At 47.0% G+C, this 23,688-nt stretch overlaps 1 protein-coding gene across 2 annotated transcripts in view; it reads right to left on the bottom strand.

Annotated features, from left to right (window-relative positions):
- The window catches only part of LOC138574944 (GRAM domain-containing protein 2B-like), a 295,997-nt gene that overhangs the window by 5,681 nt on the left and 266,628 nt on the right, over nt 1–23,688 (bottom strand). For both annotated transcript variants that reach the window (XM_069649444.1, XM_069649445.1), the window contains exons 7-11: nt 21,088–21,159; nt 19,742–19,813; nt 18,894–18,966; nt 5,603–5,680; nt 2,164–2,263 (exon numbers count right to left, since the gene is read on the bottom strand). In XM_069649444.1, coding sequence (XP_069505545.1) covers nt 2,164–2,263; nt 5,603–5,680; nt 18,894–18,966; nt 19,742–19,813; nt 21,088–21,159 — 395 coding nt within the window. The remainder of the gene's footprint in view (nt 1–2,163; nt 2,264–5,602; nt 5,681–18,893; nt 18,967–19,741; nt 19,814–21,087; nt 21,160–23,688) is intronic.

Here is a 23,688-nt window from a genome sequence, read left to right as displayed (position 1 = left end):
TTAGCTGGTTTCCCCGATGCCCTGCTGCAGTGTCACCCCTTGAAACACCAGGGGGCATAGTGGTACCCTGAGAAGATCTTCAGCTGTTGCCCGTCTCCATGCCAAGAAGAGCCCTCTTATTTGACTGTGCCTTTGCTGGGGCTGAAGATGGTTTTGAGGTCTTGGAAGCCCAATCTCCTGTCACCAGGTCCGTGTCCAATGCAGCGTGCTGCACAACTGCGAGGAGACTAGTTCCAGCCTGCCTCTTTGAGATGAAAGCTCCTGGAAGCCTTCTGAACAGAGCCTAACACTTTTGCTCCCAGTGTAACGAGGAAACAAGAGGATTCAGAAAAGATCAAAGGTGGGGTCCATTGGGAATCCAGCGGCATAACTCCCTGTAGCCGTGAGCCTTGGACTCAAGGCACCAGGCCCACAGAGGAGCGAGAACTGTATCTTGGCACCACAACATTGGTGCTTGGCAAATGTGCAGATCCAAAAGACGAAAACTGTAAATCCTGCTGCACATAAAACCTTTGTAAAATAGTAATACTTGGGTTTATTTATGCTGAATTAATAGTCATTTTAGGTGCCATCTTGAACCTCCTCCACCCTGGATGCATAACGCATGGTTAAACATATTGCAATAAGAGATACCGACCGCTCTTGACAAAAAGGATGAATAGGTGGGTGAAGTCGCTCACACCGTAAGGTGGCATTTGTTATCAGTCAGTCTGTTGCAGAACGACTCCCCCCCCCCACATGCATTCCGTCCTGTGGGAGAAGACTGGCTCTCTGAGGCCATCTAGTGGACGGTTATAGGTAATTCTGATCAGTGTTCTTTATTGCTTTTCACAATTATGTTAAACGGTATGGATATGCTGTTTTCTCACAATGTGATATTTTTATGCCTTTGATTTTTAATCAGCTTTTATGCATTTTTTTTATTTTATTCCAATTTGACACTGCGTAATCCCTTAACTTTTAATGATAATTATTGCCACAGTTTCACAATGTATGTATGCCTGTATTCCTCAGTACTTCTAGACAAATTAAGTTTTGTGCTCAGCTATGCTACCTACAAGTGGCCTGGGGCACCTCAAGGGGACTTTTTTGGCCAGCCCCTGTTTGCGAGAAGATGGATGGGGTGTTGTGAAACGCTTTGCTAGTGAGTATTAGGCCTCCAGGCACTCTCACACCTGTCTCTCCCAATTCATTCCTCATATCCGTGGCCACATTCTCGTGAAGCCCAGTGATTGCAATCTCAAAATTGTTGAGGTCACTTAAAGTACCCGTGATCACAAACCCTGTGATTACATCCTCACAGACAACGTGCTTACACGGAGACAGGCCTGGTGGTCATGTACTCACAATCCCAGTGGCTACATGGAGACAAGCCTGGTGGTCTTGTACTCACAGTCCCAGTGGTTACATGGAGACAGTCCTGGTGGTCATGTACTCACAGTCCCAGTGGTTACATGGAGACAGTCCTGGTGGTCATGTACTCACAGCCCCAGTGGTTACACGGAGACAGTCCTGTCATGTACTCACACTTCCAGTGGCTACACAGAGACAGTCCTGGGGTCATGTAATCACAGTCCCAGTGGTTACCTGGAGACAGGCCTGGTAGTCATGTACTCTCAGTCCCAGTGGTTACCTAGAGACAGTCATACCATGTACTCCCAGTCACAGTTGTTACATAGACACAGGCCTGGTGGTCATGTACACACAGCCCCAGTGGATACATGGACAGTCCTGGTGGTCATGTACTCACAGTCCCAGTGGTTACATAGATACCTGTCTGGTGGACATGTACTCACGGTCCCAGTGGTTACATGGATACAGGCCTGGTGATCATGTACTCACAGCCCCAGTGGTTACATGGAGACAGTCCTGGTGGTCATGTACTCACAGCCCCAGTGGTTCCATGGAGACAGTCCTGGTGGTCATGTACTCGCAGCCCCAGTGGTTCCATGGAGACAGTCTTGGTGGTCATGTACTCACAGATCCAGTGGTTCCATGGAGACAGTCCTGGTGGTCTTTTACTCACAGCCCCAGTGGTTCTATGGAGACAGTCCTGGTGGTCATGTACTGACAGTCACAGTGGTTACAAAGAGACCTGTCTGGTGGTCACGCACTCACAATCCCAGTGGTTATTGGAGACAGTCCTGGTGGTCATGTACTCACAGCATGAGGTAGATGATGAGTAGAATGTTGATGGAGCTCAGGTTCTGCCAGCTGGCCTTTCTGGCTGTCTTTGGACTGAGTTTGCTCTCCCAGGAATCCCCTGCAGCAATGGACAAAGCGAGAGGATGTGAGTGCAAAATGGAAAGAGGAGAAAGCGGGAGGGAGGGGCGAGAGAGAGAAAGAGAGAGGGAGAAAGAGAGAAAGAGACAGTGAGGTGCAGGGAGAGGCACAGCAAGAGGGAAGGATGGAGAGAGGGAGAGAAGGAAACAGAAAGTCGAGAGAGAAAGAGGGAGTAAGATGCAGCGAGAGAGAGAAAGAGAGAGAGTAGACAGTGAGTTATTGATATTGATATTGATATTTTATTTCTATCGAGCTCGTACACAAGTGTTTCAGAGCACGACAAGGCAAGGGAGGGGAACAGGGTATAACAAAAAAAACGATCTTACTAGGCCTAGTGACATTGAGAACGCGCAAGTGCATGTGAGAGGGGGAAAGTTCATGGAAGGGGGAGAAGTGGAAAGTGCAGAGCAAAGGAGAAACAGATAAATACTAATAAATAAATAATAAAGGCAACAAACCCTGGTAGCGTAGCCAGCAATTGGAAGTGCTGGGTTTAAGGCAGCAGACAGGGTAAGTTTAGGAAGAAAAAGGGGGTGGGACTCTATGGGTACAGATACAGACCCCAGTGCAAGGGGTGGCCCGGATGCAGTGCGGGAGGGTGGCAGGGCGAGCATGTACCTGGGCCTGGAGGACAGAGGGTGGCCAGGTGCAAAGTGCCAAGAGAGAACAGATCAGCAGGGGAGAGCGGGTGTGAAGGCAGAAGCAAAGAGGATGGTCTTGAGGTGCTTCCGGAACTGGAGATGGTTCTACCAAGTTTTGGAGTGGCAGGGAGGCTGTTCCAGAGGGAGGCCCCAGACGAAGACAGATCTACCCCCAGCTCGTTTCTTTGAAAAATGAATGACCCTGAGGGAGTTAATGCTACTTGATTGATGAGCTTGAGAGGGGAGGTATTTGCGGAGGGATAGCTGAATGTATTTTGAACCCAGGCCCCAGAAAGCCTTGTGGACAATGCAGAGGGTTTTGAAGTTAATCCTTGCATCCACTGGGAGCCAATGGAGAGATTTCAGAGCTGAGAGATACAATACCAGGGCTTGAGGCGAAGGATAAATCTCGCAGTCCTGTTCTGGATTAGTTGCAGAGGGCGGAGAGTAGAGGCAGGTAGATTTAGAAAGAGGCTGTTACAATAGTCCAACCTAGAGAGAACCAGAGCTTGGGAGACCATGAGCTTCTGGAGGAAGGAGAGGAAAGGCAGAGTACCTCGGAGGAGGTGCAGTAGGAAGTTTGACTTTTTAGAAACATCAGAGATGTGGGCGGAGAAGGAAAGTGTGGAGTCAAAGATGACCCCGAGGTTCTTAGCCTCGCAGGTGGGGGTAGGAGGAGGGCCATGGGAGGCCGGCCAAAGAGTGAGGGGAAAGGATGGTGAGGTGTGCCAATGAGGAGGATCTCCGTCTTGCTGGCATTCAGACAAAGATCATTGGCGGCACACCAATCTTGAATGGCAGTTAGGCAATCAGAGATGAGAGAGGGAGAGGGGAGGTGGCAGAGGGCAGCCCGAAAATGAGTTTTGTGTCGTCAGCGTAGCACTGGAAATTTGAGCAGAAAATGGCAATGCAGTCGGCGAGAGTTGCCAGGTATTGGTTGAAAAGCCGGGATGAGAGGTTAGACCCCTGGGGAACACCACAGGTAGAGAGGAAGATAGATGATAGGAAGGACCCAAGTTGGACCTGGGAGGGTCGATCAGAGAGGAAAGAGGTCATCCAGGACAGAGCCTGATCAGTGATAACCAGGTTATCACGGAGACGGTTGAGCAGGATGGTATGGTTGACCATGTCGAAGGCTGAAGAGAGATCGAGGAGGATGAGGACAGAGGGAATGTTAGAGTCAAGGTTGGAGAGCAGATCTTCACGGTATCTGGTCATTGCATCTAATGCCATTGCATCTAATGTCATTCCATCGAAATTTTTAAATCTAAAAAATGTCCATCGAATGCATATTTATGGGGGATAAAGAGTTAATTTTTGTTTAGATGCATTATAAAGGGTAGAAAACAGGGGTTGGAGATGCACATTTTTTAGATGGAAACCATCTTCACAGATGTTCAGGAGAGCAGTGTCTGTGCTTCTGGCAGCTCTGAAGCCAGACTGGTGGTCATCGAGACAGCCAACAGAATTGGAATGAAGTTTAAGCTGAGAGACGGCCAACTTTTCCAGGAGTTTGCCCAGTAAGAATGGAAATTGGGCAATAGTTAGCCGGACATGAAGGATCAGTTGTGGGTTTCTTGAAAAGATGATGCACAAGGGATTGCTTCAGAGGGGAGGGGAAGGATCCTGAAGCAAAGGAGTGGTTGCAAAAATCATCAAGGGCTGGAGCAAGGGTGTCAATATGGTCCTTGATGATTTTAGAGGAACAGGGATGAACCTGTTTTGATGAGGCTTTCATAGATCGGACTTGTCTAGCGACCTTGTCAGGGGAGAAAAGAGGATAGGACGAGAATGAGGGTAGGGGTGGGTGAAGGAGGGTCAGCAAGCACAGACAGAGAGGGGAGGCGAGGGTGGACATGATGTCCTGGGTTTTCGAGATAAAGTGAAAGGCAAGGGCATTGCAAAGAGCCTAGGAGGAAACAGGAGGGGTAGAGACTGCAGTACGGTTGGCCAGCTCCTTGCAGATTTTAAAGAGTTCTTAGATGCCGCAGAGACACGAGATTGAATGTGGACTCTCGTCTTGGTGAGGACAGAGAGTCGGTATTGCCTTTGGAGCAGGCGACAGGCCAGTTTGTCAGAGGATGAACAAGAATCCCTCCATTTACTCTCAGCCGCCCTACACTTACGTTTAAGTGTAGCTAGGTCCGAGTCATACCAGGAATTGCACTTGGCTTTGGACTTTAAACGGATCCTCATGACAGGGGCAAAAGCATCAAGCGTATCAGAAATTGAAGAGTACAGCAGAGACAGAGTTGGAGCCACTTAATAAAGTACTGGCATTCATACATCATATATTTACAAAAATCCTTTAAAAATAAAAATGAAGGGAAAATAATGATGTGGCAATCAGCAGAACAGTGTTTTATCTTTGCTGACCCAGCATTATTCTATGTATTAAGCAGCATCAAATCAAACGAGCAGGGGAGAGGGAGCAGCCTGTCCATTCAGCATAACACGGAATCTGTGTTAGAATGAGATCTAAAAGGCGACACAGAGACTAAGAAAGAAAGCGGCGAGAAGAAGCAAGCGAGACCGAGAGCAGAGAGGGAGAGAGAGAGTACACGTGTGAGAGTGAGGGACAGGTGTGGGGCGCTGTCCACGTCGGTCTGAGGTGCGCATGCAAGTGAAAGCCCTGACAGAGGATCAGCATGTCACGGGACAGCCACAGAGATGCCTACCTTGGCTCTTTGCAGCTGCTGGAGACTTCTTCATCTCGCCTTCTTCTTTTACTTTGTTGTGTACAGAGATCGCACCATCTGCACAGGGAGAGAGGCAGAAGTCAGCTCATGCGGTCCAAGCGGCTGCACACATGGTAAGATCTATTCCACCCGACCCCCACACATGTGTGCGCACGCACACACACCCAACCATGCATGCTCGCGCAGGTGCTTTGGAATTGCTTGTGAGTGTGGTTATTTATTTATGTTGCAATTTGTATAGCGCACCGAAGCTGCAGGCATCTGGCCGCTGTTCTTGACAATGGTTAATACAGTAGTTACATAATTAAACATAAGCATGATCATAATTAATACATAGTTACACGTATGCGAGATAGTATGATAATATGAGCTAAGATGACAAACACCTAGTAGAAGTAAACATCTTCAAATATCTCGGAATTCCAATAAACCAATCTAAAACCGAAAAGGTTTGGGTTATTAGCATAGAAGGGAAGATGCTAGCCCAAGCTAGACAAGGCTGCCTGTTACATAGACAATACGGTAAGTTTTCGCTTAAACCCATTATTTCGTATTACTGACAAAAAGTTATACCCATCATAACATATGGGACTGAAGCGATGATTAATGTAGCTCAGATAAACTGGCAAAGGCTAGAAGCCTCTTTCTGGCGGAAGATTCTGAAACTTCCTAGCAACTTTCCGATCGCTACAATAAGATTTGAAGTAGCACTTCAGTCATTAAAATCCATTGTTTTATGGAAACAACTAGACTTACTTCGTAAACTGAGGAATAATGACAAAACGCCAGCCATTCAAATACTTTGCTATATTCCCAATGCAATGAATAACACCATATTGAAAGCTTGGAAACACGAGCTAGAACTCCGACTGAAAAAGGAAGACATTGCCAGAAAAATGCTTATAAATCGCCCTCAACATGCTAAAGCTAAGATCCAGCATACCGACTGGATTAAAACAATACATGAGAAAACAACGTACACCATGAATCTTTAATGTGCCAGCGATATCCGAGCCATCAATGAACTTCCTCAGTATTTGTCACTATTTCCGGATCAACATATTCGTGACTGGTTTATGAAAATTTGCTTGAACACTATCCCGACCCGGTATAGACTTGCGAAAACAAGACAAATACTCATGCCTGAGCAATTCTGTCGTTTTTGTCTGAATACGAAAGCACCAGAAACGCTGCATGCTATCATCATGGTCTGCCCAACACTCTCACAAAAGAGAGGCCTCTTTGGAGATTTCTTTAAGATCTCCGCCCAACAATTAGATGCAGACTCCAGATGGTCCATGATATTGAGTGGCCATGATAAAAAACTAATATATACCATTGTGCAATTTCTTTGCCAGATTCTGGATCTTGAAAAACCACTGTAGCAACCCATTTCAATGTTGTCTAATTCTACTGGTGACGTTTGTTCTATGATTTTGTTCCTGCATTTGAGATAATATGCTCAAATACTAAGCCAAACAGTATAAGATTCTTAAAAATGTGTATAAATGAAGTTTATGTAAAAACGATGGGCCTCATTCCGAGTATGGCGGTAAGGGATAGCGGCCACCGCTAAAGAGAGCGGTGGCGGTAATCCCTTACCGCCATACTCCGAGTTCCCTTTGCGCCATGGAGGTTTTAACACCTGCTTTTGGCAGGTGTTAAAAACCATGGCGCTAAGGGACCTTGATGTTAATTACGCCACCGTAATTTACGGTGGCGTAATTAACGCCTTCCCCACTCCCATTATGCCCTATGGGGCAAGAATGGGAATGGGGAAGGGTAAATGGAGATTGGGGAATTACCGCCCCGCCAACCTTGGAATGGGGCGGTAATTCCGCCATCCACCAAGGCGCTGCTGGTCCGGGTACGGCGTCAACCAAGGCGTTAATAGCGCCATTGGTTAGCGCCGTACTCGGAATGAGGCCTGATATCTTTTTAAATAAATAAAAATATATACGAGCTAAACTATAACGCAATCTTAACATGGGAGGTTACAAGTATAGCTGGGTTACTAACTGGTGAACATGACTTAGATCCTTGTAGGTCTGTGTCATCTACCGGGCGTGTGCTGAGCTGTGCTCCCCTACAATGTTTTTGGGTAACAATGGTGTCCGATTAATTGAGGTCACTGCAGCAAAGACCCTATCATATGTATGGTGTACAATTATATCCGATCCATCTTGTTTGCTTAAACCTTGTGATTAGCTCCGTGATAATGCAGCATTAGGAGTGGACAGGGCTGGTAATGGCCCAGCAGCCTAGTGAGGGCTCAATTCTGTTACCCGCCCTGTCTGCAGTGCCGGATTAAACCCCGTGGAGACCCATAGGCAGTCGAAAGATCGAGGCACCCCTCGCAAATTATCTCCTAATACGTTTTTAATTTTCTGCAAGACTTTATTTTGTTCCGCTGTCGCGATTCCCCTAAAAGGAGTGGGGCCCAAGACTGGTGCCTGCTTGGCCTAATGGGTAATCCGGCACTGCCTGTCTTCCCCCGGCATAGGGGTTATCCCTATTAGCAAACAGGGGCTTCCATTGGTGCTGCTAAGTGTTTTTAGTTTGGGCTATTAGGTGTGGTTTGGAGTACAGATAGGGAGGAACAGGGAACCAAAAGAGGCCTGGTCTGGAAGAGATGAGGAGGGACACAGAGTCTGTAGGTGCTGTTTGGTTGTGTGTCCATGCATTGCCTGCTCATGTCCATGCTAATCCCTATGGACATGCCCATCCATTCCTGCCTCTGTCCGCCCAAAACATCTCCTCATGTGAACTCTGAGCTCACTTTAATCAAGCCCTTCCATCAGACTTTGCATTCAAGGTGCCTGCCAGTGTTTGTTCAAAGCAGTCTTCTGAAAGTTCATGACTTAATTGGAGTTGTAAACACACTGTCTTACCAGGCCTGCCTTCAACCTCTCGATTTATAAGCACTCTGCACGTCCTTCACTGAAATCCTGTTAAGAAACAGCATTGGCTAAACCACTGAAGTCCTGTTTAAAACAAGCATTGACAAAGCCACATTTTTTGGCTTGTGCGTAAGTTTTAAGCTTTTGCCAGGAACTGCTATATACCAGCTGGCAACATGTCATAAACATAGTGTAATAAGGCATAACGGTTTATGTTTACGTAAAGCTATGTAGCACACCTTGCAAATCTGCTACTTGGCACTAACGTCTTGAGGAAACAATAGAGGGTGTTTATGCAATTTATGGGGTCTGTACTAGTAGCTTTGGGTGCTCTCCAGCAACATGCAGATGAATGTTAAACCGTCACTCTGAACAGTGGAGTGTCATGTTATGCTAGTGGGGCTTGCTATAGCACAGCATTTGCATGGCCTCTATGGAAGAAAATTCAGGGCACTTTTTTTATTCTAAGGAGACGAGTCTGCCTAGGACCAAAAGCTGGAGGGAGAGCCTGTGGAGCGGAGCACCCCAACGCAGACTCATACTGGGTTGCACTTGTTTGTTACTATACGATTCCTGTTTATTTTGCTCTGCATTTGTTATCTGCACATATGCATAACAAGGGCAAACCCTACACTGCCCACAACCGGCTTCTCAATATTTACCGGAATTCAAGAAAACAAAAATGAAATTAAAAAACTGAACGGTTCAAAGAGGAGTATTTCATTTGTATGATGACTTTTTGTATGACTGCTTTTGAACCCATCAAGGATAACAGCAAGGTGCATCCTCGGGATTAAGAATTATTAAAACACGGGCTACCCTGCAGGCTTCTTTGGTGTGTCTTTAAATCTTTTAGGTAGTAGCCAGATTGCAGAGATCTCAAGTTGCTCCTTTTAAGCGTAAGGTGTTCAGCTAGCTTTGTTTATGAAGCTTACAACACTTTCATTCTCGTATTCATGCTGCAATAAAAGGAAACTAACACTACAAGTAGATTATTACTCTGGAACAGAATAGAAACATGTTCTATTGCCAATCAAGTGAATTAATCGCTTTGGGTGAGTACACACCTATGTCCTAAAAGAGACTGGTATTATATTGCTGTGTATTTGTGTCCTCCCATGTCACTTGGAGTTATTGTACAGCCCTTATGCTAATCTTTCACCCACGTATTAATCTGGGCTAATAAGTGGTGCTGACGTACCATCTATAAGCCAAAATTATGGCATTGGAATATGAGAGGAGCGAGATGTGATGTGAGGAGGGACACACAGCTTGTGGATGTTGTTTGTTTATTTACTCACCCATTGATTTGCCATGCCATTCTAAACCCTATAGCATTCCCACCCCCAAAGTCCCATTCCCTACCAAAAACTCATCATTGAAGTAGCTCTATCACACTGTAACATCAAACGATGTGCTGTAAATAGCCTGACAGTGTTATTTCAAAGAAGTTTTCTTAGAACAAATGGCTTAGTTGGGGATGTAAATATATTACTGATGTAATGCACATGTCTTAAACAAGAGAGCCTTTAGCCACTTGATTTATAGCAAAATGTGTGACCCAGCATCTGCTCTTTGCACCGAAGTCCTGTTAAAAGCAAGCATTGAAAAAAACATCATTTGTGTCTTGTGTGCAGGCATTGGGTAGACACCTGCCAGGCACTGCTATCATATGACCAGGTACAGACATCATTTTACAGCTGGTACCCTCATGGCAGTGCCTCGCAAATGCCTTTCCCATGCCTACTCAAATCTAAAACTGTTGGCTTTGCCAAAGCTTGTTTTTTATAGACTTCGGCAATAGAAGTGATTTTCTCAGCAGCATGATGAGGCTTGTTGCAACTCTTGACAAGCTTGGAAGGAGGCTGGCACACCAGCTAGCTAGGAGGTTTACAGTACTCCTAGTACAAGGTAAAGGGGCCTGCGAGGAGAGGAGCTCTGGCATCACATTTCAAGCTGCCACCATGAGCAGCTACTGACACTTAATAGTGAATTGAAATAATACTCTTTTTCAGATTATTTTCATGTACATGTTCACAGTCATTAACTAATAATAAAACACGTATATCCCACCAGCAATTTTACCCATAAGCAACTGCATATAAATGTACATTTTAAAATAGGTTCTCATCTAGCGATGAAACATATTTATGTTAAACTGCTTAAAGTATTAGTTGGCCACAAATTACAAGTTGCATATTTGTTGATATAGTTCCGATGTACGTGTTCACATATTTCTATATAACTGCTCGAGGACGTCTAGTGCCACTGAGGGTCAAATGACGTCAAGTATTAAAGGAGAGGAGAGGTGTGGGAATTTGGGACTGCTCTGCATATTGTGGTAGAAATAAAGTACTCTGGGATGTGGACAGATATGGACATTCAAATATAATAAATAATCTAATGCATGGACAATAAGTTATTTTGGGCTTCATTACAGGCTTGGTGGTAATGGTAAAAACTAAGGGTATTTTTAATACACCCTATTTTTAAAATAGAACATATTTACGGGTTGGACTCTCACAGCATATTTACAGCAATGGGTATAAAGAAAATATTGCATGGGATATATAAAAGACATGTACCCCCATGCATTATATTCACACACACACACGTACTCTGCTTTAGACACCCAATACATTTCAATATTGACTGTAAAAAATAGAAAGTGTGGTCCTATTGTGCCCCCGTATTAGAGCCCTTGGCATCATAAATCTCAGGGTGTATGTCTAGTGTCACAATGCCCCCAAACTCATTGCCTTGCAAGCATATTGTGGCCTTTGCAACCAAGTAACATGAGTTCTAATCCTGGCTTTCCCACTTTCCTAAGCTTATGTTATCCTGGGCAATCACTTTATCTTAGAGTGCGCACTCCGTTCATTTATTTGGTCAAAATGAATTTTGAAAACTAGGCGATCCCTAATATTACGCACCATGTTAAATAAAACTAATAATTCAGAAAGACAATTCAAGTCCTAGTTACGAGACCATGCGCCTTAGCTGTGTCTAAGCAGAATGTTTTATTTTTTCACTATGGTTTTGATGACATGCTGCACGTTATTGTTGTCTGATTCAGATTAATTTGAATGGTTCTGTGTGTCATTCTAAGGCTGCTGTTCAGTGGCGCAAACATTTCTACAGTGCTGAGAACAATGGGCTGGTGGTGGCGCACAGTGCTATCTACTCACCTTTTAAAGGTGGAGGGCAGAAATATTTTCCCTGAATCCTGTGAGTGAGCAAGAAAAGCATGGATCCCTGAACCCAACCAGAATGTGTGGGAGAGTTTTCAACCCTGATGAGGTTTTAAAGAAATTGAATTAATTGGTCCATTTTATAGCTCATTTTCTTATAGAAATTGAATAAAAAGCCTTAATATTTTAAGTCGGCTCTGAAGGGGATACAATATGTAAATACTGGAGGGGCTGGGTCACTCAAATGTGGTACACATGTGGATGCAGCAAATTATGTACAGGTCTATCATAAAATTGTGTGCACGAAAGAAACCGAAGATGCACGGTAGAGAAATATATATGTGTGCTACATCACTGACACAGTGCCTGACACAGTTTTCCACTCCAGATCTTTAAAACATGTCCATCAAAATCCATATGCAAGTAGACATTACACCGCTTTTGGTATGGGCTATTAAGTGTTGCTTGCGACACCTATAATCTGAAACGAATCCATTGGAGTACAGAGGGGGGGGAAATGGCATATGAGGAGGAATGCAAAGCTTGTAGGTATTGTTGGTTATTTGCCCACCCATTGACTGCCGATGGCCCTGCTAATCCCTGTAGCCAATCCCACGAAGTTCCTGCCCCTCCCCACCTAAAACACCTCCTCATGGGAACTATTTGAGCTTGTTTTATTCAAGCCTTGCCATCAAACTGCACACTCAAAGTGCATGACAGTGTTTGTTCAAAGCACTCAGACTTAGTTGGAGCTGTAAACACGCTTCAGGTGTAATAAAAATGGCCTACAATGGCCTGCCTTAAGCCGCTTGATTTATAAGCACTCTGCATGTACTTCACTGAAGTCCTGTTTAAATCAAGCATTGGAAAAGCCAACATGTTTTGCTTGTGCATACGTTTTAAGCTTTTGCCAGGCACTGATATTAGATGCCCAGGTACTCGCACCATTTTGCACCTGCTACCAACAATGGGTAGTCAATACCACTCCGCCAGTGCCTGGCAAGTGCCTTTCCCATGCCTACAAAAAAGCCCAAACTGTTGGCATTGCTAATGCTTGTTTCAGAGGGACATTGCATCCATGATCAATGTCTGTGTCATATTTCCCTTAAAAAAACCTCAAAGATGGCCACCTGGGAAACCAGTATTAGTGAGTCTCTTTACTATTTCCATGATGGATACGGTGAAGGGACGCAGGTCGGGAGTGGGGAAAAGTAGACACGGCCCCGACCATGCTGGTTGTGGGGGGCGGGGCCCAGGTGGTTTGTAGCGCCGTGAGGATGGGGTGTGGTACTCCGAGTTGGGGGGGGTTGGCGTACCGTCCAAAAGGGGGAAAAAATGGCAAACAACCAGGGGAGATGCACAGGTAGCCCAGAGAACACGGGCGGTTACTAGCAGATTCCACCCATATTCCCGGCCACTTGATTGGCCAGACGCTCTCCTCCAGGTGCTGATAAGGAATACTTTCTGTCCCAGGTTAGCTGCATGTCATTTTAACTAGTGGCGGACCACTGAATCAGTAAGATTTGTTGACACAAGTCGCTACATGTAGTGGACAGTATGGAAGTCATGCCTTCATGCTCCCTAATTACAAGATCATTAATTAATGCCAATTAAAACCGAGGAATGCTAGTATTTGCACCTCTTAGAAAAATCATCTATTTTCCTTTCGTACACCCTCCCTTCCCCCAAGTGAATGGCAGTGTGGGTGGGGCAAGTGTCCATCCGTCCACGTGATGGGTAAGGGCTGATTTTGAGTCAGAAGGAGAAGGATGCAGGTTTGGATGTTTATTATAATGCATATGCATTGTATTTTGTTATTTATATAGCGTTCTTTGTTGAATGCATGGTCTTGGGAGGATAGCTCAGGGGCAACGTGCTCGCCTTAGAAGCAAGACAACACGGAGCAACACAGGTTCGATCCCCGGGTTCGCGCTTAGAAACCTCTGGGTATGAAGCGCGCTATAAATAACCTGTCATATCATATCACGTGTGTAAATGGCTTTGTTGAAGATTACACCTGGAAAAGGAAGTGGCTCTGAAACATTGTGTATTTCGCAACTATGACACAGGCTTAAATATAATGCTAACTGGACAGAATGTAAAGCTGAAATGAGTATGGGAACTAAATACTGACAAGGTGCAAAGCAAATACAACAACTGGGCATGAAACCAGCAGTTACCCTCAAAGCCAAGTAAATCAGCAGATGGGCCCTCATAGTTCTTTCGTGCATATGACAAGTGTAGGATTCAATGGCAAATGTTGATTTTCACTTAGGGGGTAGAAAGACCCCCACCCTGCATATGTACCAGCGACTGAGAGCAGTGAAGGAGCCCACCGCCTCCCCGTGTAAAAACCGTGCCTTTTTACAGCACATTTTGTTTTAGAAGGGATTGAAAAAAATCCATAGGATTTACAGGCATGTCTGAATGTATAACATCTCGGCAACAGTTACTCTGCCTGCTGAGCTACCCTTTCAGCTTTCTGTTTTTGAACTGGCTACTGAGCTTTCAAAGAATTCATCATCGAATGGGGATCCCCAACACTGCAAGGACACTGCATTACCAGCACGGCCCTTCATGTCGCGCCTTGAAACACGTGTGTATAGGCGCGTTATAAATGCCATATCATATCATGTTCTTGAAAGCCAATAAATAGTCTTTCACCCTCAGCCGCACTGACCCTGGGACAAAGTCAGGATCCTTCCCCTCGCTGCTAAAGCAGTAAGTGGGCAGGTGCCCCATTTCCCTGCTGCACGTGGCACCCATGCGCTTAACCTCATAGTCACAGGTTTGAATCCAGGAAGGGCGACTCGGCTCTTTATCCTTCTGAGATCAGGGACACGAGCGCCACTGAGCTGGGTCACAATATACATCTGTCTGGCGTGGCAAGATACCCCAGCGGGGTGAACGTATCCTATTGAAACACACCTGTTAGCCTCCATCTCCCACACTCCTTCCTTCCCTCTCTCGCTCATCTCTACATGCCTCACCCAGTGCCCTGGGTTAGGCCTCTCACCTTTTTTTTACATTCGGCCTCATTACGACCCTGGCGTTAACCAATGGCGCTATTAGCGCCATGGTTAACGCCGGTAACTTACCAAATCCGCCATGGTGAAATGGGGAATTACCAACCCATTCCAAGGTTGGCGGGGCGGTAATTCCCCATTTACCCTTGGCCCTTCCGCATTCCCATTTTTGCCCCATAGGGCTCAATGGGAATGGGGAAGGCGGTAATTACGGTACCGCAAATTGAGGTACCGTAATTACCTTCAAGGTCCCTTTGCGGGTCCCTACCTTAACGGCTGGTACAGACCAGCCGTTAATGTCGGGAGCCGCAAAGGGACCTCCTAGTAAGGCGTTAAGGGGTTAACGGCGCCGCAACCTGTTACGGCGCCGTTAACCCCTTAATGCCTGGGTCGTAATGAGGCCCATTGTCTGAATAATCTCGAACTTCATTACTCTCTCATTTAGGTTTACCTGGCATTCCCTTCTTGGCGTTTTCTGCCCAGTGCTCCTTTTCACTCTCCTTTCGTTTGCCTCTTGTGCTCTTGCCTTCCTCCTTTTTTCATACTCTGTACTTGCCACTTTTCACTCGCACTCCCTGTCTTTTTCTCTGCCTGCTCTCAATGGACCTCATTACGACCCAGGCGGAAATCGTGGCGCAAAATGCACCATGGAGCACGGCGGAAAGCTGCCGATAGCGCCATGGGGGTTGGCGGATTTACCGCCCCATTCCGACCTTGGCGGGGCGGTAAATCCCCATTCCCCATTTTACCCTTCCCCATTCCCATTTTTGCCCCAAAGGGTATAATGGGAGTGGGGAAGGCGTTAATTACGCCACCGTAAAATACGGTGGCGTAATTAACAACAAGGTCCCGTAGCGCCATGGATTTCTCCGCCCGGAAAAACCAGGCGGAACACGCTCCATGGCGCTACGGGAACTCGTAGTAGGGCGGACGGGTCCGCCGCGAATACCGCTGGCGTAAACCCACTCCGCCAGGGTCGTAATGAGGCCCAATGTGTCTCTCTGTGGGCTCCGTTTTTTTCTCTCGCTCCGACTCTTCGTTCGCCCCAAGACTACAGAACCTCCTCCCCATCAGCATCAGACTTTCCCCTACGCTCCTACAATTCAGAAAAGAACTCAAGACCCACCTCTTCAAGGAGTCTCTCCTCCTCCACACCTAGGCTATCACGTCACCCCTCGTGCCAGCTGACTCGCTAGATGCCGTCCACCTCTCACCTCCCTGCCACCCTGTACACCTGTGCCCCCCTGTATTATACCCCCCTCTGTTCTGCTGCCTCTGAAAAGCGCTGTTTTTACTGTTTTATCCCTCTGTAAAGCGCTCTGTTGTGTATCTGTATTGTTGTACACCTCTGTAAAGCGCTCCGTTGCTTCTCGAAGCTAGGGTCGCACTCAATAAATCCATTAATAGTAATGACGGCTGCATACGCAGCAGCGGCCCATGACTCGGAGCAGCTATTGTGTCTCAACAGGTGTAAATGGTGGCGATTAAAAGCTGTGTGACACCATGAATACAACTGGTTGCTTTATTGCTCTTGCAGTCTGCCGCTTTATAGATTCAGAGGCATTTTCTAGGCTCATATTAATCTCTATTCTGATACTTGCAGGCTTCCATTCAGGATGCCAAAAATGAAGCCAGAAGGGTTTGCTCAATTGCATTGTCAGGTTGGTTTATTACGTCATTTCTGGCCATTAAAGTAATCTCCATTATTTTAGTCTTGTGTGTTTACACTATTTACAAGCCTGTCACTTGATCGTCATGGCTTCGCAGCACGTCCCGCCCCATCACAGCCCTTCTCTCCCCCATCATCGGACCCCAGAATACTTTGCCCCCATTCTCAGCACTGGTCATGGTGCCTTTTCACTCCACATAGTGAGCGCAGGAACCTTTGACTCAAGAAAACACCTTGTGACCCGTGACCAGAAACGTTTATGAAACATCGTTTAACTCTGGCGTGAGTGGTAAGGGTAGAGGGGCGAAGGGTGAAGGGTGTGACTGTTACCCCTATGAGAAAAGCAAGTACAGTCCCAGCTCCCAGTGAATGGATTAAAGTGTGTGTGCACCCACTTGGTGAATGCTCTGAGGCGTGTACAGCACCTTTAATAACCCCATCTCCCCTCCTCAGGGGGTAGCCTTGGTTTTGGAGTCAGGGGGTTTGAGGGTAATCCTGTTGCCTAGTTCTGGGTTGACGCCTCTCAGACCCTGAACACAGGAGCAAAGAGGACTCAGGTTATCACCTCTGACATAGCCTTCCTTTCCTCGTGTCCTGCCTATTAGATCTCTCTGTCCAAATTTCGTCCCCCCTCTCGATCCCCCTCAGTTTCCTGATGTCCTCTCCTCTCACTGTCCCTTTTCGGCCCATTCACTTTTCACTTCTCTCTGCCCACTCTTTTTTCTATAGTGCTTATCTATTTAAGCCCTTTCTTTTTCTCTGTTTCTCTCTCATGTCCTTCCACCCATTCCTATCCCGCTCTCGGCATCCTCCGTTTCCTTCTTTGTACCTTTGAGTCTCGTCTCCTGTAACGCTTTTTTTCTGACTTTCCAACGTGCCCCCCCCCCCCCCCGACCGTTCTTTTGCTCTGAGCCATCGTGCTCTTTTACAAAGGCTTCCATTTCTCTCACTGTTTCATTCACACCCTCTCCATCCCCTTTCTACCCTTCCCTCAGCTCCCTTGCCATCTCCTCCTCCCACTGCCCTGCCATTCCCCTCTCCACCCCTCTCTCTGTGCTTGGCCGTGTGGTCTGGCATGGCAGCCATTTTATGTTCAAGAGAGACTGCAGGGACTCTTCTGTTTCTTTTGCTTGATTTTGTGGCACCTGCCTGAATCTGACCAAACATTGGCTCTGATCACCCTAAAACGGACTCTTCGTTTTAGACACTGGGCAAACCTGTCTTTGCTAACCTCGCTACATGTGGAGGATTCTCTGTACGGGTGAGTAAAGGCGTACTATTCCAACTAGGGAAAATGAAAGCGCCACAGAGCAATGTGACTCACGAAAAACAAACACAAACAATGCCTTCCTGCTGACATTACCAGCATCTGCTATGAGTAATAGTACCCAGGTAATGGTGCAGCCAAACAAAGTCCAAGACAGATTCACCACACTATCCATTTGACTGTATTACACACACAAAATAAAGTGCCTTTATGCTGTAAAGTGTGTTAGACTGAACTTCCGCCATTGGTTAAGAAAGCAACAGAATTAAAATGCAGTACATGCCCTGATGAAGGGCTGTAACGAAACACAAGTTAGCAGTGTTTTCATTGCAGAATATATTATAATGGCTATGTGCTACTGAAAGGTATATTTACAAAAGAATATGACAACCCTAATGGCGCCTTACCTAATCATTCAGTACCTAATTGGAGGAGACATTATAATTGATAGCATAAAAGCAACTACCGTATGAAAGAGAGACAGAGGGATGGTTGCACACAAGGCACATTAACTCCCCTTCCACTGCCTACACAGCAAGACTGATCTCTCTGAGGAGACAGTTCCTCTCCCCGAGCAACTGCACCACACTTGCGCGAGCGCCCATTCTTACGAAACTCGATTACTGTACTGTACTCCTCATTGCCACTTCTTCCAGCCTGTTCAATCTCCAACTGCTCCAAAATAAGGCACTGCGCTCTGCACTGGGGCTCAAACGCTCGGACCACATCTCAGCTATGAGACGTGAATCCCACTGGCTCCCCATCATCGCCCGAGTGGAATTCAAAATCCTAACCATCCTGCATCGCTGCATTCACAAGGGGGCTCCCCTGTAGCTCAACAACTGCATGACCCAAAGTGCCCCGGTTTGTGCACTCAGATCCAGCTCCAGCACCTCACTGCTCACCCCCAGGTGCAAGAATAAAAGAGCAGGCGGTGCTAGTTTCTGTGTGTCTCCTCCAACACTCTGGAACTCGCTACCTTTTCACATCACAAACGAGCGCTCTTTCTCCATTTTCAGAAAACTAGTCAAGACCCGGTTGTTTGATGAATACCGGCTGATTGTTGGCTGATCTTTGCACTCTTTTTCTGCTCTTCCACCTATGTACTGTACCACGCCGTGATACCCTTGGGCCTGGGCATTTTCATAAATGTTATAAATAAATAAACAAGCTGTTGGGAATGTTCTCATATGCCGCCGCCATTGTGGATACCTCACCTGGCACATCAGGGAAGCAGAAGGTCTGGTTTGAGTCCTGAAGTTCCTGCTCCAGGTCCGATTGACTGGTATTCTGAAACATCAAGAGTGGGGGGTTTACCAGTGTTCCAGAAAGTCAAACTGCCACATGGGCACCTTGCATGGCATCACAATCAGCGTTCTGCATCTCCCGAAGATGAGGGTCACTAAAATATTATTACAACAGGAGAAAGAAGCAAGCACCACAGCGGGCATTCATGGTGCACACGGGAGTCGCAGGGATAGAGCAAAAAGCCCACTGCATACTGGAACGGCAGAGCGTGGCACAAGCCGAGGGCACTTATCACCAAAACAGGCCATGCAGTATTTGAAGGTGGGCACGCAAAATCGTGCCCACAAAATATAACCCAGCAGTCGTGCCTCCAAGAACCATGATTCTGCCAGCATGCATGCGCCCAGCTGCTAAGGATAAGCATAGGAGGGTCTCGCCACCTCTGGGCCGCAGGTCAAGACGAAATGGCCTTTTGGGAAACAGGGGGACTCCACAATACCTTTCAGAGGCCACAACCCCCCCCCTATGCCCTTAATACCCATGGGCGACGGACTAGACCCCCAAATTCGTGCCCTGGGATTTGGAAACACTTAAGTCTAGAGCAGTGGTATTCAAACTTTTTTATTATGTTGACCCTCGAGTATAAATCTACTTGACAGGCACGCCCAGATGCCATATCGGTCCATATCTTTGATTAAAAGCAGTCACTGTAGCCTCGTGACCCCCCCCCTCCTCATGACATACTGGTGGGCCGCCAAGAGGGGCCACCCCCACAGTTTGAAGACCACTTATCCTAAGAGAGGAGGTTTCCTCTTACCAAAGGCTGCTTGCACTGCTCCAAGCTGGTGTTGGCCGGGGAAGTCAGGGGGCTGCTGTTTGGGCTTCCATCCTGTGGAAAAGAGAATGGCATTTTTAGAAACGAGCTGCGCGAGGAGGGGTGCTGCAGCCTCCAGCTAGTGCAGTGGGGTGTCAGCCCCAGAGTGGCGACTTCTGTTCCCAGCTGCCCAAGAACATTGGGGGATTATATGGCACAAGGTGTGAGGAGGTTGCTGTGGAAACAGACCGAAATGCTTTTTGTGGGAAAGAATTTGGCCTATTTACAGACAATTTGAAAAACATTTTAAAAAAGGACAGAAATTAATGAATACAAGTGATAATGGCTCTTAGTGGAACATTTATTACAAAAACGACCATTTTTAAAGCGAATCAGTACACAATATCTCGTGTTTGCTTAAAGATATCGAGCAGCGGAGCGGGGTTGGGGTTGAAGGGGAAGGAGCTATGGAAGGTCCAGCCCCACTCCACCCCCTCTATTAAAAGTGAAATTGTATTCGTGCTTGGCCAGGTCATTGTGTTTAAAAACTATAAACCGGACTCTCAGAAATAAATCGATCTTTTGTTTTTTTAAGCATGTTTGTGCTTTTCATTGAAAGCAATTCATGTTTCAGGAAGTGATTGCAAACCAAAGCGTTCCAGTGTTTTCCTTTTCTAAGACAGACACGTGACCATTTCACCAGCATTCATTGGGCGACTCGTGGCCTGTGCTGCGCAGGCCCAGCAGATGATTCGGTTTAGAATTAGGGTTTGATCTGAACACGGCCCTGGCTCCCTTATCAAGTCAAAACCGTATAAATTTGGCGAAATAGGCTACATGTATTTTGTTCAAAATATCTAAAAACCCTAAAGTTTTTTATTCTGTAAATGGTTCAACAAAGCAAAGCCTCAATAATAAACCCATATACCAAAAAGAGAGAGAGGGCCACACAGCATGCTGGGATATGGAGTTTTAGAAGGCTTGATTTTAGAGGCCCACACAGTGCCCAGTTTTGGGCCTGGAGTGGGGCCAATATAAAATAACACATACGGTGTTTAACACAAACTGAATATAGTCTTGCGTTAACAAGGCTGAATCGATTTGGCCGTGATCCCATTCAGAAACCTACAGTTGCCGTGGAGGGGGAGGAGGGCGGGGAGGGGGGGTGCAGGGTGGGAGCTAGTGGCACCATCGAATGGTCGTCAAGTTTCTTACCAGCTTGGCACTTGTTCAAGTGCATCCTTCGGAAAACAGACTTTCCACCCAAGGCAATTGTGTAAAGCATTTTCTATGAATGCCAGTCACGTGGGTGTGGCATAGCGAGAAAGTAAGGCAGGGATGTAACTCACCTGTAGTTGTGGACACAGGGCCAGGATGGCGTGGTAACTGGCTTCCCGGTTCCGAAGGGATCCAAAGAGATACTGTGAGGGCGAGGAAACATGGCATCAGAGCCCACAAGTTATCTGAATACACACACACTACGCACATGCGCACTGTATACAAAGGCACGTGCCCCTGGACGGTGACATAGGCAAGGTAACTGCCCCTTGCCTATGGCCCACATAGCGAATGATGCGTTTCCACCAAGTGATTCTCATGTCCATGACCTCAGAGGAGAGCCCACATGAAAACCTGTGACTCAGATCCAAACAAGTGCATTAACCCACCATAGTCGCTAACGCATCGCCACACTCTCCGCGGGGCTGGGGGGGGGGGGGGGCACGGCCCATAACTCAAATTGTGTTGGCACCTGTGGAGTGATGACCCTCCCCTCGGTCTGGTCAGTGAGAACAAATGCAATAATGCACTGTGTGCTGCTTTGTAACAAATTAAAGGTACCCCTAGGAGCGGTGGCATCATGCATGGCATTAACGGTGGCATCAGTGAGCACACCATTGATGCCCAGGGAAGAGTCAAGAGCATGGCATGCAGGGGTGTGAGTGCCAACTCTCAGATGCTCAGATGACATCACGTGTGACAATATAAAGCCATCAAATAGGTCGTCAGAGATGCTCCGAAAAAAATAGCTTGAAGCAGCGGGACTGCAAGCCCTCCTACCCGCGGATGACGTCATGCACAGGAGTGGTGATGACATCAGAGTTGGTCCCAGAAGACTCCTCACTAGAAGGAGAAGGAATACGAATGGTGGCATTGGTAATCACAGCAGCCGCTCTCCTGGAGGACTGGGGATGTGACCTTTGCTCACCCTGCCGTACTGTCTCTTGTTTAATCCTGCCTGTTCGGAAGTGTAATTGACTATATACACAGAGGGTCACGGGCCACTGCCAGATGGAGCCTCAAACTTATGACTTGACCATGCAAGCTTGTGCTCAGATTGCATTCAGCCATATTCCTTGGAACCCCATAATCCAGCGGTAATTCCAATGCTTCCATTTCGGGCCCCCCTTAAGTACAAATATTGATTCTGCCCCTCCCCACCTGGGGATTGCCCCCCCCACTTCCAATGCTTCCATTTCGGGCCCCCCTTAAGTACAAATATTGATTCTGCCCCTGCCCACCTGGGGATTGCCCCCCCCCACTTCCAATGCTTCCATTCCGGCCCCCCCTTAAGTACAAATATTGATTCTGCCCCTCCCCACCTGGGGATTGCCCCCCCCCACTTCCAATGCTTCCATTCCGGCCCCCCCTTAAGTACAAATATTGATTCTGCCCCTCCCCACCTGGGGATTGCCCCCCCCACTTCCAATGCTTCCATTCCGGCCCCCCCTTAAGTACAAATATTGATTCTGCCCCTCCCCACCTGGGGATTGCCCCCCCCCCACTCAGGGGGCCCAAAGGATGTTCAGAAGGGCCCCAGGCTCTTTAAAAACGGATTAAGGTGGCTGCTTTTAATAGAAAATGTAAGCAGTTGAAAATCTGTTTATAATGGGCCTCATTACACGGATGGCGGTGGACCAAGGTGCTATTAGCACCTTGGTCCATGCCGGTAAAATACCGGCACCGCCTTGGTGGAAAGGGGAATTACCACCCTATTCCAAGGTTGGTGGGGCAGTAATTCCCCCTTCCCCCATTGCCCTTCCCCATTCCCAATTTTGCCCCATAGTGCTCTATGGGAATGGGGAAGGCGCTAATTACGGTACCGCAAATTGCGGTACCGTAATTAGCTCCCTGGTCCCTTTGCGGGTTGGTTTTTAACGCCTGCAAAAAGCAGGCATTAAATTCCCCAACCCGCCAAGGGACCTCATAGTAAGGCGGTAAAGGGTTACCGTTACCGGTAAAATACTTGTAATGAGTCCCATTGTATATTAAAAACAGTCATTTGTATCCCTTTGTAAAGAGTCTGCGCCCCCCAGGGGGTCCTGCCTCCCCAGTTTGAAGACCACTGCCATAATCACATTTTGGAGACACCTTTAAAAAAGCACTAATGAGGTGTCCATGATGGAATGGTGGACTCCATTCACACAACGGAAACACAATCTGCATCATGGCCAGGGCGCCAAAATAGACTGATGCACAGCCTTCCCACTCAAGGAAATAGAAACCTAGCCAATGCACCAGGCAGGCAAATGTTGGGCAGAAAGACCGCTTTTTGTCACATGAGGTAGCCCCTTATTCTTTTTGCTGTGTGTTCTGGGTGTGTGATTTGTTTTTCTCCCAGCCAACCTTAATCACAGGCCTGACTGACAGCGTGGCTCTGTGTTTTTGTGCTTTGCCTTAAGAATCCAGTTGACTCCTAAGGCCCTGGGGTACTCCAACGAGTGTTGCCTCTCTCTGTTAGTCGTGTGGCTAGGCTGGTGGTGGCTTTTCACCTGTGTAAAATGGTTCCACTGGGTGCGCTTAATTTTTCCTGGTTGGGTCCTTTTTGACCCCTATTCCATTCATCAAAATGGAGGTTGTAGTTGTTGCCTCAAAGACCTTAACGGTCACATGACTATCCCCTGTCCCTATATGTGCATATGTGCATGGAGGCGGTCATCGTTGCCCACTGG

The sequence above is a fragment of the Ambystoma mexicanum genome, chromosome 1p, assembly GCF_040938575.1.
Source record: "Ambystoma mexicanum isolate Mex_15411 chromosome 1p, UKY_AmexF1_1, whole genome shotgun sequence".
Classification (NCBI taxonomy): Eukaryota; Metazoa; Chordata; class Amphibia; order Caudata; family Ambystomatidae; genus Ambystoma; species Ambystoma mexicanum.
This window is presented reverse-complemented; position numbering and strand designations above follow the sequence as displayed.